The sequence below is a fragment of the Heptranchias perlo genome, chromosome 7 (genome assembly GCF_035084215.1).
Source record: "Heptranchias perlo isolate sHepPer1 chromosome 7, sHepPer1.hap1, whole genome shotgun sequence".
Lineage (NCBI taxonomy): Eukaryota > Metazoa > Chordata > Chondrichthyes > Hexanchiformes > Hexanchidae > Heptranchias > Heptranchias perlo.
In genome coordinates, this window is record NC_090331.1 from 92,242,016 (window position 1) to 92,257,670 (window position 15,655).

General features: G+C 43.8%; 1 protein-coding gene across 1 annotated transcript in view; it reads right to left on the reverse strand.

The window, feature by feature from the left end:
• Nucleotides 1-15,655, reverse strand: part of LOC137323411 (sperm-associated antigen 16 protein) — a 982,420-nt gene that overhangs the window by 306,127 nt on the left and 660,638 nt on the right. Inside the window, exon 13 of the mRNA XM_067986887.1 lies at nucleotides 5,010-5,136. Within this exon, the coding sequence (XP_067842988.1) occupies nucleotides 5,010-5,136 (127 nt within the window). The remainder of the gene's footprint in view (nucleotides 1-5,009; nucleotides 5,137-15,655) is intronic.

Below are 15,655 nucleotides of genomic sequence, written 5' to 3' on the forward strand. Positions count from 1 at the left end.
TCCAGTAGAGAGGTAGGAGTGATATGCTGGCACTGGCCCAGGAGAGGGACGATGGCGAAAGGGGACATGGAAGCGGGAACTCCACTCAAAGGGTTCCAATGTCTCACCTGTTGCCCCCCCCCCCACAATCAGTACCCGCAATGCTGCCTCCTCTCCCGATGGCTGAGTCTGCCCCTGCATAGGTGCAGGGGGAGCAGTCTTTGGCATGGCCCTCACGGGCTCCAACACCCAGAGGTCATCGGCCGCAAGCATCTCAGAATGCAGGGATCAGAGCAGCATGCCTCTTCCTCTGCTGAAGCCACAGGGGTTGCACCAAGTAGGAACGGTAGGCAAAGGAAGAGAAAAACATTGTTGTTCATCAAGGGTATACACATGAGTGTTTGTGAAAATGTTATGTTAAGAAGTTTCCTTTTGTTATTGCCTCACATAAAATTTCTTACTTTGCACCACTTCCCGTGTTGACCATTGTTGCCTGCCCAGTAGCGACTTGCCTTTTCAGTTGTTTGGTGATGAATGTGAAGATATGAATTGATGGGGACCAATTGGGGATTGTGCAGTGGGTGTATGGTTGATTACAGGACTGCTTTGTGTCAGTGGGGGTGGGAGAAGGGAGGGGGAAGAGGATGTGATAGTTACTTTCGTCCAGTCTGAGTGACGAACTGAACCTTCAAGCTATTAGGGAATCTCTGACATCCCGGGCAGCAATGTGAGCGGCTGATCTGGTGTTGGGTACCCCATCTTCATCTTCCTCCTTCTCCTCCACCTCTCCATCGGCATCCTCATCAGAAGATGAGTGATGAGCACCTTGTTTCTCCTCCACCTCTAGTCCTCGCTGTTGCATTATGTTGTGCAGAATACAGCACACCACGATTATCCTAGAGACCTTCGCTGGTGAAGGGTGCTTCCAGACCTGTCCAGGCACCTGAAGCGCATCTTGAGCATGCCGATTGCTTGCTCAATGACACATCTGGTTGTCATATGGCTATCTTGGGGTTCATTGGTGGGGTTCCTCACATGTGTCATCAGCCAAGTTTGAAAGGGGTATCCTTTGTCACCTAGCAACCACCCTTTAAGGTTGGTCCCAGGTTTGAATTGGTCAGGGATGTTGGACTGCCACGGTATGAAAGCATCATGGCAGCTCCCAGGGAATTTGGCGCAGACCTACATGAACCTTTTCATGTGTTTGTACACCAGCTGAACGTTGATGGAATGAAATTCCTTGCGGTTGACGAATGCTCCTGATTGATCAGGTGGTGCTCGGATTGCCATGCGTGTGCAATCGATGGCACCCTGCACCTGTGGGAAGCCAGCCTGAGACGTGAATCTGAGTGCCCGCTCATTCTGGTTATTGTCATCACAGGGGAAGTTTACATAACTCCCAGCCCCAGCAAACAACCCATCCGTCACCTGCCTTATGCATTTATGGGCAGCCGACTGAGAGACCCTCGATATGTCTCTGGTAGTTCCCTGGAAGAAATCAGAGACAAAAACATTGAGGGCGGTGGTGACTTTCACAGCCACTGGTAATGAGCGGCCACCAGGTCCAGCAGGTAGCAGGTCTTCTTCTAGGAGGCTGCAGATATCTGTGACCACCTGACGTGACAATCTTAGCTTCCAGGAGCACTGGTCTTCAGAGAGGTCAAGGAAGCTGAGCCTCTGTCTGTAGGCCCTGTTAGATGGGTGCAAGTGCAGAGGAACCAGAGGTGCATATTCACAAATCTTTGAAGGGAGCAGGGCAAGTTGATAAGGTGGTTAAGAAATCATAAGGGATACTTGGCTTTGTAAAGAGGGGCACTGAATACAAAAACAAGGAAGTCATGCGAAACCTTTACAAATCACTGGTTGGACCTCAGCTGGAGTACTGTGTACAGTTCTGGGCACCACATTTTAGGAAGGATGTCAAGGCATTGGAGAGGGTACAGAGGAGATTTACCAGGATGATACCAGGGATGAGGGACTTCAGTTCTCTGAAGAGATTGGAGAAATTAGGATTGTTCTCCTTAGAACAGAGAAGGTTAAGGGGAGACCTAATAGAGGTATTCAAACTTATGAGAGGTTTTGAGAGAGCAAGTAGGGAGAAACTGTTTCGTCTGGCAAGTGGGTCGGTAACCAGAGGTCATAGAAATAAAATAATTGGCAAAAGAACTAGAGGGGAAATGAGGAGAAATGTTTTCGCACAGAGTGTTGTTAAGGTCTGGGACGCACTACCTGAAAGGGTGGGGGAAGCAGATTCTATATAAACTTCCAAAAGGCAATTGGACATGTATTTGAAGAGGACTAATTTGCAGGGTTATGGGGAAAAAGCTGGGGTGTGGGCCTAAATTGGACAGCTATTTCAAAGAGCCAGCACAGGCACAACAGGCCGAGTGGCCTCCTTCCGTGCTGTAAGATTCTATGATTCTATAAATTTAAATTCAAGAGCTAATGCATTTGTTTGATAAGTATTTACCACATACTATAATATGACTATGTAAATCACTTTGATACATGCTACTTCATCACAAAGGTTTCATTGTTTTCCTTGCCTACTCAAATTAAAATAGAACTATTTCAGCTCCTCTCCTTCCCAGCGAACAAGGCTGTGCTTCTTTCTGTAAATATTCTGAATAATTCTGCTAAGAAGATATTGCAAAGTGTGGCAATATGGAAGTCTTTTTTTTAACGTATAAATGGTCACCAGCTCTTGAATTGTGGAAGCAGAAACAGACAGAAGAGATATTTCCAGGAGTTGAGTTTATAAGTGTTGTGGGGTTTGGGGAAGGTTTTCAGAAGGCATGCTGGTATTTGTGTGCCGACTTCCTCTGTAGTAGCAGTCAATCAAGGAGCACTCAGTCTCTGTTGTTTCTGTTAGATTCTAAATTAACAGGTTAGGCCCAGTGTGCAAGTCATTGTGAAGCCTACGTTACCCATTAGGGAGCCAATTACTGCATCTTGTAACAGTACAAATGCACTACAATTGGTGATACATGTCCAAAAAACCACCTGTTAGAATTTGTACATGTATCACACACATTCAGGACTTTAGATTTCCTATCTAGAGGCAGGGGAATGCTTGATGTTTCACTACATGGGGTACAACTGATACGATCACCATAGATTTGAGGTTATATGATTGCACAAATGACATTGCAGAAGTAGTCCATCTTGTATTGGAAAGCACACTTAGAATACAGACAACAATAACAACTTGCATTTATATAGCGCCTTTAATGTAGTAAAATGTCCCAAGGTGCTTCACAGGAGCTTTATCAGACAAAATTTGACACCGAGCCACATAAAGAGATATTAGGGCAGGTGACCAAATGCTTGGTCAAAGAGGTAGGTTTTAAGGAGAGTCTTAAAGGAGGAGAGCGAGGTAGAGAGGCAGAGGTTTAGGGATGAAATTACAGAGCTTAGGGCCTAGACAGCTGAAGGCACGGCCACCATTGCCCCATCTTTTTGATATGGACATTTATGATCATTTGTAAAGCAAAAACAGTAATCAAAACTTTAACAGTATCTGGGTAAAGTATAACTGTGGTGATAAATTTGTCAGTGTATAATCTTTGGCCGAAATGTTTTAATGATTAGTTTTGTGCATTTAATCTTTCTCATTACTCAGCATTCTTATGCTATGGGTCCTTTAGTATAAGGGGCATTTCCGATTTTGCTCTCCCATCTGGGAGCCTCGCCTGTCAAGAACGTAAATTGAAAATTTTGTTTTGAACAATTGGAAAATTGTGAGCAGTACGTGTGAGACTCCTCACCAGCAGTGCAATGTCAGGAAATTATCCCGGTATTACACACTTTGTTATAACACTCAAAATCCTGACTCCAGTAGTACATCTTCGGAGGGTACAGCATTATTTGTTTTGTTTCAGAAAAAAGATTATTATCACAGTAGGAATACCTTAATGGACAGTGCAAGATTGCCTTAGAGAGCACCATCTTTAATAAGTAAATCATCAAAATGAAAGGTCATAGAAGCTTGAGGTTTTCATGAATTATGCATGAGCGAATGGAAGAACAAAATGAATGAGTTCGTAGTGGAAAGTCTGTGATTAAGCGCAGCGGCCAAAATTTTAAAAGCATTTAAATAAAATAATAACATGCTCTTTTAAAAAAAGTGCAGTGCACTAATTGAAGTACAAAAGAAAAGAATAAGGGGGTTGTGAATCTTTGGAATTCTCTACCCCAAAGAGCTGTGGATGCTCAGTAGTTGAGTATATTCAAAACTGAAATCGATGGATATTTGGACACTAAGGGAATCAAGGGATATGGGGATCGGGCAGGAAAGTGGAGTTGAGGTCAAAGATCAGCCATGATCTTATCGAATGGTGGAGCAGGCTCGAGGGGCCGTATGGCCTACTCCTGCTCCTATTTCTTATGTTCTTATGTTCTAAAGAAAGAACAAGCCTACCTCCCTAATGGAACTGGATCATTTGTCATCTTGCTTGACACGGTATAAAGGTAATCAAACCCTATCTATCTAGATAAGTACATAAGGGAGGAAGGAATAGAAGGATATGCTGATAGGGTTAGATGAAGTAGGACAGGAGGAGGCTGGTGTCACCAGGTCACTGGCTCCATCTCCCTTTTATTAGACAGCTGAGACTAATTACCAGCTCGGTATTATTTATCATATGCTCAAGATGGAGCATCAGCTTCTTTCATCTGGCAAACTAATCTGAGAATAAATGTCACTGTCTAGACTGGACTTGCACTGAGATGACTTTTAAGCAGAGACAAGACAAGACAAGAAGATTCCTTCAAAGCCAAAGTAGTGTCGAAAATGATGACTTTCATTGTCCAGATGTGAACTGTTTTATCTAAATTTGGCTGACAAACAAAAAGGCACAAGACACAAGCTGGAGCATATTCACTGGGATGGACCAGTTGGGCCGAAAGGCCTGTTTCTGTGCTGTAAATTCTATGTAAAAAACTCAGACCATTTCTAGTTTATCAGAATAAAGCTCTGACAGTGACTTATTACAACAGGAAGATCTAATGAAAAAAAAAGTTCTGTTTACCGTCCTAGCATCCCAGAGAGAGAGGGTCTTGTCCGCTGCACTGGTGAGCAGCGTGTTAGAGAAGGGAAGAAACTCAATGCTGTTCACAGAATCGACATGACCTCGTAATGTCTGTCTACATCTCTCACTGTAAAAAAAGAAACCAAGTCGTTAGAAGTGCATCAGCTGTCTGCAGAACAGCGCAGTCAAGGCATTCCCACTGCTGTAGGTGTCAAGTGTTAAATAGACGTGCAACCATGAGCTAGACTGGCTGAAATTAAATCGAGCTTTGCAGTCACCAGGTCACTGGCTCCATCTCCCTTTTATTAGACAGCTGAGACTAATTACCAGCTCGGTATTATTTATCATATGCTCAAGATGGAGCATCAGCTTCTTTCATCTGGCAAACTAATCTGAGAATAAATGTCACTGTCTAGACTGGACTTGCACTGAGATGATTTTTAAGCAGAGACAAGACAAGACAAGACAGTTCCTTCGACGCAAAAGTAGTGTCAAAAATGATGACTTTCATTGTCCAGATGTGAACTGTTTCATCGAAATTTGGCTGACAAACGAAAAAGCACAAGACACAAGCTGGCTGCCACAGGTCATGTGTTAGGTGTGTGCCACCCAGTCAAGCAAACAGCTACAGCAGACTTCTGCGAGATTAATTAGCCACCATAGCAGGCAGACATAACCTACCTCTCCCAGCAGGGTGAAAATAGACGGAAGTGATGGGCCCTGACAGGCTGATCGACCAAATGATTTGTTCTTTTTCATCAATATGTAAGTAAGCATTGCAGCACCTATGTTGTGCTGCAAGACAATGTAGTTAAACTGATGGGTTCTTTGAACATTTAGTTTATAACTTTTGTGCCGACTGACATCTTTATGCACCCAAATGGCTTCTGACAAGCAAATGTATCAGGTTTTTCTTCTCAAGACACAATTGTTATGCAGAATGTGTTATTTATCTTTTCAAACGGAAGCTGATAGCTTTCGAGTTAGGGATTCTTTACAGAACTTCAAAAGAGAACAACTGCTGTTCATGTGTATTCTGCACAATGAAGTTGCATAATTTTTCAGCACATTTCTTTCAGATCTGTCTTCTGTTAGAAATGCAATCAATATAGATGTGTGTATTAAAAATTCATACTATTCAAGACCAGCAGTACACGGTCGAGGCCCCTGAATTTAGTGGGCCTGCTTTCAAATTGAAGCTATTGAAGGAGCAGCAGCACTATATCATATGGGTCCTAGCTATGCCTGCCTTTTCGTGGGCTACGTGGAACATTCCTTGTTCCAGTCCTACTCAGGTCCCCTCCCTCACCTCTTTTTCCGGTACATTGATGACTGTATCGGTGCAGCTTCCTGCTCTCACCCCAAACTGGAAAATTTCATCATCTTTGCTTCCAATTTCCACCCTTTCCTCGCCTTCACATGGTCCATCTCCAACTCTTCCCTTCCCTTCCTCGACTTCTCTATCTCCATTTCTTGGGATAGGCTGTCAACTAATATCTACAATAAGCCCATCGACTCCCACAGATACCTTGATTACACTTCCTCCCACCCCACTTCCTGTAAGAACTCTATTCCATTCTCCCAGTTTCTCCGTCTCCGTCACATCTGTTCGGACGATGCCACCTTCCACGCCAGTGCTTCAGATATGTCTTCCCATTTTCTCAACTGAGGATTCCCCTCCACTGTGGTTGACAGGGCCCTCGACCGCATCCGTCCCATTTCCCGCACTTCTGCCCTCACCCCTTCCCCTTCCTCCCAGAACCATTGTAAACAATTTTACAACACCAAGTTATAGTCCAGCAATTTTATTTTAAATTCACAAGCTTTCGGAGGCTTCCTCCTTCCTCAGGTGAACGTTGTTGTTTCCAACGGCGTTCACCTGAGGAAGGAGGAAGCCTCCGAAAGCTTGTGAATTTAAAATAAAATTGCTGGACTATAACTTGGTGTTGTAAAATTGTTTACAATTGTCAACCCCAGTCCATCACCGGCATCTCCACATCCCAGAACCATGATAGGGGTCCCCCTTGTCCTCACCTTCCACCCCACCAGCCTCCACATTCAACGTATCATCCTCTGCCATTTCCACACCTCCAGCACGATGCCATCACCAAACACATCTTCCCCTCCTCTTTCAGTTTTCCAAAGGGACCATTCACTCCACGACAACCTAGTCCACCCTTCCATCACCCCCAACACTCGCTCCCCTTCCCATGGCACCTTCCCGTGCGAGTGCAGGAGATGCAACACCTGCCCTTTCACCTTCTCCCTTCCCACCGTCCAGGGCACCAAACACTCCTTCCAGGTGAAACAGCGATTTACTTGTGCTTCTTTCAATTTAGTATACTGTATTCGCTGCTCACAATGCGGTCTTCTCTACATTGGGGAGACCAAATGTAGATTGGGTGATTGCTTTGCTGAACACCTCTGCAAGCATGACCCTGACATTCCGGTCACTTGCCATTTTAATTCTCTGTCCCACTCCCACTCTGACCTCTCTGTCCTCGGTCTCCAACACTGTTCCAATGAAGCTCAATGGAAGTTCGAGGAACAGCACCTCATCTTTCAATTAGGCACTTCACAATCTTCCGGACTCAACACTGATTTCAATAACTTCAGATTATAAACACTGCTCCCATTTTTTCGGACAGCAGCTGCTGGTAATGGTTCTTTTGTTGCCATTACCACCCTCCTTGCCTTATAGCATCATCCCTCTTGTCATTTAATCACTCGTGCTCTCCATTCTATCACAGACCTTCCCTTTTGTTCTTTCCTCCCCTCCCCTTCCTCCCTCTTTTCCCTGGCTCTGTACTTGCTCAAAAACTGTTAAATCTCAAACATCTTCTAATTCTGACGAAGGGTAATCGACCTGAAATGTTAACTCTGTTTCTCTCTCCACAGATGCTGCCTGACCTGCTGAATGTTTCCAGCATTTTCTGTTTTTATTTCTGATTTCCAGCATCCGCAGTATTTTGCTTTTGTTTTAGCATTATATTGTAGTCACTTGATGCATGCATACTATATTGGAAAGAGGTAATGGTAGATGGAGTTAAGATACAGATCAGCCATGATCTAATTGAAAGGCGGAACTGGTTCGAGGGGCTGAATGGCCTCCTCCTGTTCCCATGTTCCTAGGTCTGATTAGCGGAGTCCAACACTCGGATAGTCAAGGCCATCTTGATGCCATTGTAATGTCATGAAGCGACAGCTGCATGCAGTGCGATCTGCCACCGAACACGTGGTGCCATCTCCTGTGGATATGCACAGGCCATTGGGACAGTATAAGCAACTTTCATGAATGCTCCAACTGCTGTTATGGATTCTAAATGCCAAAGCCTTGATTCTCACAGTGAAAATGGGGGACTTGGAAATTGCTATTGGATCTATTCTTGTAATTATGGAATACTATTTTTTGGACTCTGTAATTCCCCTCGACAAAGGTTCCCAGAGAGTAGTAGGCCACTGGAGAGGTGAGTGCTGACTCTCTGTATGTCTTCAAGGGGGAGCTGGACCAGTTCTTGACTTGGGCAGAGATCGCATCATATAGAAACACATAGTGCTTTGATTGATAACACTTGGTCCATGTGATCTCCTGGACAGGTTTCGATCGCTTGAGGGATTGGAGAGGAATTTTCCAGAATATTTTTTCCATTTCCCTGGGTTTTTTCTGTTTTTTGCCTCTCCCAGGAGATTACATGGCTGCCTTGGGCTGGGGGGGGGGGAGGGGCAGGGGAGAGGGGGAAGGAAGTGTTTACTCGTGATGCTCTGACCATCATGGTGTGGGGCAGGCTTGATGGACCAGCTGGTTAATTTTCCACCTTTACATCTAGTCAGCATGCTATTAAAAGAATACAAAGACTTTGATTTATACGCTGCCTTGTCATGTCGCTCAGAAACATTTGAAAGAACTTCACATATAATTTATTATTTTGAGCTCCAGTGATTGTTGTTGTGTTGGCAAGCAAGGTATCTATTTTATGAAGAGCAATATTCCCCAAAAATATATCAGATGAATGACCACTTAGTTTGTTATTGGTGGTATTGGTTGAGGAAGGGATGTTGTCCAGGAAATAGGTTGAACTCCTTACTCTGTGAATAATGGCATGAGATCTTTCCTGTGCCCCTTAGGCACAAAATAGGCAAACAAAGTCTCAGTTTAACATCTCATACAAACAGCAACTTGGACAATTTAGCATTCCCTCAATACTGCACTGGGACGTCAGTGGAGATTATCATTATGATAAAGTAAAGGAAGTAACTTGGAAAATCAGAGGTATGCATTCTCTAATGGTGCAGATATACAGCTGGTATCAGATACTCAGTACCATTTTTGGAGCAGTGCAAGTCTGCTTACACCAGTCTCTAATCAGGAAAGCAGAGCTCCATTCACCTGCCTTTGGTTGTCAGTAAAATTTCTAATGATGAAAAGAGCGAAGATGAGTGTCAGATCTCAGGTGTCAGCTGTGGCTCAGTGGTGCACCTCTTGTCTCCGAGCCAGAAGGTTGTGGGTTCATATTCCCACTCCAGAGATGTGAGCACAAAATCTGGGCTGACACTCCCACTGCAGTACTGAGGGAGTGTAGCACTGTTGGAGGTGCTGTCTTTCGGATGAAACGTTAAACTGAGGCCCTGTCTGCCAAGGGGAATTCTGCCTAGTGTCTTTGCCAATATTTATCCCTCAACCAACATCACTAAAACAGATTTTCTGGTCATTATCTGTTTGTGGGATCTTGCTGTGTGCAAATTGGTTGCTGTGTTTCCTACATTACAACAATGACTATACTTCTAAATGTATTTCATGGGCTGTAAAGTGCTTTGGGATGTCCTGTTGTGAGAGGCGCTATCCCCCACCATCAACATCCTGGGGGTCACCACTGACCAGAAACTTAACAGGACCAGCCATATAAATACTGCGGCTACAAGAGCAGGTCAGAGGCTGGGTATTTTGCAGCGAGTGACTCACCTCCTGACTCCCCAAAGCCTTTCCACCATCTACAAGGCACAAGTCAGGAGTGTGATGGAATACTCTCCACTTGCCTGGATGAGTGCAGCTCCAATAACACTCAAGAAGCTCAACACCATCCAGGTCAAAGCAGCCCACATGATTGGCACCCCATCCACCACCCTAAATATTCACTCCCTTCACCACCGGCGCACTGTGGCTGCAGTATGTACCATCCACAGGATGCACTACAGCAACTCGCCAAGGCTTCTTCGACAGCACCTCCCAAACCCGCGACCTCTACCAACTAGAAGGACAAAAGCAGCAGGCACATGGGAACTCCACCACCAGCACGTTCCCCTCCAAGTCACACACCATCCCGACTTGGAAATATATCGCCGTTCCTTCATCGTCGCTGGGTCAAAATCCTGGAACTCCCTTCATAACAGCACTGTGGGAGAACCGTCACCACACGGACTGCAGTGGTTCAAGAAGGCGGCTTACCACCACCTTCTCAAGGGCAATTAGGGATGGGCAATAAATGCCGGCCTCGCCAGCGACGCCCACATCCCATGAACGAATAAAAAAAAATAAATACAAGTCTTCTTTTTTCTAAAGTCAATGTGCTCTGTCCTAGTTAATTTAAAACTTTACATTTAAGATTAAAAAAATTGGCTTCATGCTTGCTGAGTTATATTGCTTTGAATGTACAGAACAAGAAGGGGAATTTTTTATGTTTGTTATTTTCGTCAAATCATAAACATGTACTTTGTAAACATATTTACCAATAGGCTACAAATAACGCACTGAGGAAACTTTCCCTAATGGTGTATGAATTTTTTCAAACATTCTGACAAATACAGAGAGAATTTAGGGAAGGAAAAGCAATTAAATATTCCAATACAGTTCAAAATAAAAAAAGAAAATTGTTAATGTCATTAATATTACCCCCTTAGGTGATTGAAATTAGTCCAGGCTCATATTAGCTGGTATTTCACCTATCTTTTATAAGACGCAATCTCTACCCTAGCCAAGAACTGGTCCAGCTCTCTTTCGAAAGTATTCAGAGAATCAGCATGAGCTGGCAACTTGATCCATAGGTCAACTATTCTCTGGGAAAGGAAGGCCACTTAACATCTAACCTAGCCCCACCCTTGCGTAATTTATACATTATGACTGCTGGTCTTCCCTAATCTATCAAATTGAAATAATCTATCAGTAGTAACATAATCTAGCTCTTTATAGCTATTTTATATACCTTTATCAACTCACCCCGAAGTCTACGCATCTCTAAGGTGAATAGGCGCAACTGTTTAAGTCTTATTGAGTAACTAAGATTATTTAAGCTAGGAATCATTCATGTGGCCCTCCTCTGAGCCTTTTTCATAGCCTCTATATCACCGACCATATGAGGGACCATTTACCATGTGAGAAATACCAGCAGAAACCCACAACCAACCACTGGATGCTGGAGCACACTTGTAATTTGTTAAGCTTCTTTTAAAAAAAGATCTGTTGGCATTAATAACTTAATTTGCTCGTTTGTTAGCCACAAAAATTATACATTTTGATGACCCTGAATGAATTCAGAGATCAAAATCCAGCAAGCAATAATGAAATTCTTCATCCTGCAAAGGCACTGTCCCCCTTTTTCCTCAGTTTCTCCATCGTTCATGTATCTGACCTGGTTGCTCAACTTTCCATGCTATAGCTTCTGAAATGTCCTCCTTTTTCCTGCCAGAGGTTTTCCCATGTCAGTGTTTGTGAAGGCCTTGATTGTATCTACCTCGTTTCCTGACCCTCTGCTCTCACTCACTCTTATCCTCTGTTGATAACATGGTGCCTTGTCCTCATTTTCCATCCCACCTACATCCACCAGTTCATCTTTTTATTTCTGCCTTCTACGATGGGGGTCATTATTGTGTTGTAAGAATGTAACTTAATGTACATAGGAACATAGGAACAGGAGTAGGCCATTCAGCCCCTTGTGCCTGCTCCACCATTTGATAAGATCATGGTTGATCTGTGATCTAACTCCATATACCTGCCTTTGGCCCATATCCCTTAATACCTTTGGTTGCCAAAAAGTTATCTATCTATGTATAAATGTACCATTTATACTTGAAATTTTACTCATTGCATTTTAAAATCTATATTTTCATTGTCAGAAATTAAGGGGGTAATTTTAACTTCACCCCCCTGTCAGGAAACTGACTGGATCAGGAGCAACACTTTTTACACTCCGCTCTATATTACTCTCCACTGACATCAATGGAGCGTAAAATCGGGCCGGGTGTAAAATCAGCGTTGCACACGATCCCGTTAGCTTCCTGAATGGTGGGCTAGCTTAAAATTGTCCCCTAAATTTCTAGCTATGTGGTTTATTTCCCGGATAAATATTTGTGAAAAAGTGCTAAAAGTTAAAAGGTTTCAGGTCAACGATATAAAAAGAGCTTCTTCTGGGATGTACACCTTCTTTGTGATCTTCATCAAAGGAAGCACCAGCCGCTAAGCAACCCCCATAACAACTCCAGTGGATCATACCTCCCTCCTTACATCCTAATTACATGCAAGGGCTCATAAAGAAATCAGGGGTTTTTGAATTATTGTTAACCCATTTTCCATAAAAACTGCGCACTCCACAGTTGGATTAACAGATGTCCATTAAGCTATAGCCATTGTGACCTTGACCTTGGTGTACCATATCTCCTCATCCTCATTGACCTTACCACAGCTGATAGGGATGACTGCGGCATCCTCTTTCAATGCTTATCCTCCATTGTCTAGTTCCATGTGACTGTCCTAACATGGTTCCATTCCTACCTCTCAGAACGCAGCCAGTGCATCTCCAGCATTGGCTTTTCTTCCCTCTCCCACACAAGATCCCCCAAGGATCTGCCCTGGACCACTCCTATTCCTTATTTACATACTGCGTTCAGCAACATTATCCACAGGCACAGAATCAACCTTCACATGCACACTGATGATACTCAGCTTTACCTCTCCACCACTGCTCTTTGTCCCTCAGCTATCTCCATGCTCTCAGATTGCTTGTCCAACATCAAATCTTGGATGAGTCTTGACTTCCTTCAGCTCAACAAGAGGAAGACCTAAGTATTCAGTCCAGCCTCCAACTTGCCACATGACTCCATCCCCTACTATCAGAATGTTTTCAATCTTGGCATCCTGTTCAATCAAGAGCTGTGCTACCTCATACCCTATCCATTGCTAAGATTACTTACTATCACCTCCAGAACATTGCCTACCTTTGCACTTACCTCAGCCCCTCTGCCACTAAAACCCTAATATATGTCTTTGTCACCTCCAGACTCATTAAATCCAATGCTTTCCTTGCTGGCCTCCCATCCTCCACAAATTCCAAATTATCCAAAATATATTGTGTCCTATACTAGGTTCTACCCATCACCCCCATCCTCGCCGATCAAACTGGTTCCCGTCCCCCAATGCATTAAAATCTTTGCCCTCATCTATAAATCTCTCTGTGACCTTTCCCTACCAACCTCTGCAATCTCCTCCAGCCCTACATCCTCTCCTGATTGCGCTGATCCTCTGACTCTGGTCTTTAGACCATCTCTTCTCCCTTTGGCCCATCATTGGTGCCGCAGCCATCAACTACCTCAATCTTACTCTCTGCAACTCTTTCCCTAAACCTCTCCCTCTCTACTTCTTTAAAAACTTCCTCAAAACCCATTATTCAACCAAGCTTTTGGCCACCTCTTCTAATCTCTCTCTTCCGAGCTCAGTGTCCGTTTTTCTTATGCCTCGTTGTGAAGCGCCTTGGGGCGTTTCTTTATGTTAAAGGTGCTATATAAATACAAGTTGTTGTTTTGTCACTTACACTGGTTAAGTGGCTCATGAACTGCTTGACCAATATTAAAAGAAAGAAAAAGACTTGCATTTATTTGGCCCTTTTCATGACCTCAGGACAACTCAAAGTACTTCACAACAACAACAGCAACAACAACTTGCATTTATACAGTGCCTTTAACGTAGTAAAACATCACAAGGCGCTTCACAAGAGCATTATTAAACAACATTTGACACCGAGCCACATAAGGAGATATTAGGATAGGTGACCAAAAGCTTGGTCAAAGAGGTAGGTTTTAAGGAGCATCTTAAAGGAGGAGGACCAATGAAGTATAGTCACGGTGGTAATGTAGGAAACGTGGCAGCCAATTTGCGCACAGCAAGCTCCCACAAATAGCAATGTGATAATGACCAGGTAATCTGTTTTAGTGATGTTGGTCAGGACACAGGTGGCAAACTCCCCTATGCTTCTTCAAAATAGTGCCATGGGATCTTTTACTCTGACTTGAGAGAGCAGAGAGGGCCTCAGTTGATCATCTCATTCTGAGAGACAACACCTCTCTCTCATTACTCTATTGGAGTATCATCATAGATTTTATGCTCAAGTCTCTGGAGTGAAGATTTGAACCTACAACCATCAAACTCAGAGGCAAGAGTGCTACCCACTGAGCCACAGCTATTATTGCAGATACATCATGATTAGAAGGCTTCTTTATATTCCTAATAACAAAATCATGTTCTCAAAAATCACACGTTTCAAAGTCACAACTTCCCACAATTTCATTGATCAAAGAATGGCATTTCTCTCCAGAGGAAAACCTAGCCTACTGCATAATCTTACTATAAAATTGCCTTTAACAAGCATTCCCAAACTAATTCACTAACTTCTCTCTCATTCTGCTAAGAAATATTTTAAATTACTGTACATGATCCAATCTCAAAATGATTATTTCAAACCAAACTTGTAATTGACAGAATTGGTTAAGTACTCACTGAGGTGCATGAAAAAACATTTGTATAATGTCAACATAGTCTCATCAGAAGTGCATAAAAAGCTGATGCACACAATGCAATCATCTTTTATTCAATACATGCCACATTCATTTTAAACTGAGATGACACTTCATCAAGTAAGCATTACAAACCAGATATTGCAAGGTAAAGGTTGTCTAAATGGAATACTGAAACAGGGAGTACTTGGCTACACAAAAACATTTCAGTTTATTCTTGTCATTACTTAATATCTATCAATGAGCCATTGATTTTATAAACAATACTTCTAAGATTCGACACGTTTCCCCTGCTTAAATCTAGCTGCTAACAAATTTGATTCCATGGGCCTGATTTTAACTCCCCCCGCCTGGCAGTAACTTACCCCCTCTGGTCCCGCTGCCTTCCTGCTGTGTCCCGATGTTAATCTGCTCTTCTGTGCAGGCGAGTGGGACACCCGCAGGAAGTATGCGGGGTTCTTCTTTAAAAATGCAGATCGGGTCCAATGATGTAATCGAGACCTGATCTGCAATATTAGTTGGAGGCCTGAGCGGAGGAGCAGAGACAGCTTCCCCCCCAGGCCAGATCTGCCGGGAGGGGGATTGTGGGCCAGAAGAGGCCCAGCAAGGTAAGTTTTAAATTTAATCTTAGGTTTCCTTGTGGGCCAGGACGAACAGGAGTACTCCTCCGTGCCTCATGAGGAAGACTCAGGCCTCCTTTGCCTTGGTCTCTCCCCTCCCCCACCACACGATAGCGGCCAGAGCCCCCTCATCACCTACTTGGGTTCCCGGCAGCGGCTTCCTGCCACCGAATTTCCGCTCCCGCCTGCCGCCCAGGTAATGGATGTAGTTGGGTTCGGGCGGATCAGCGAGAACATTTTTGGTAATGA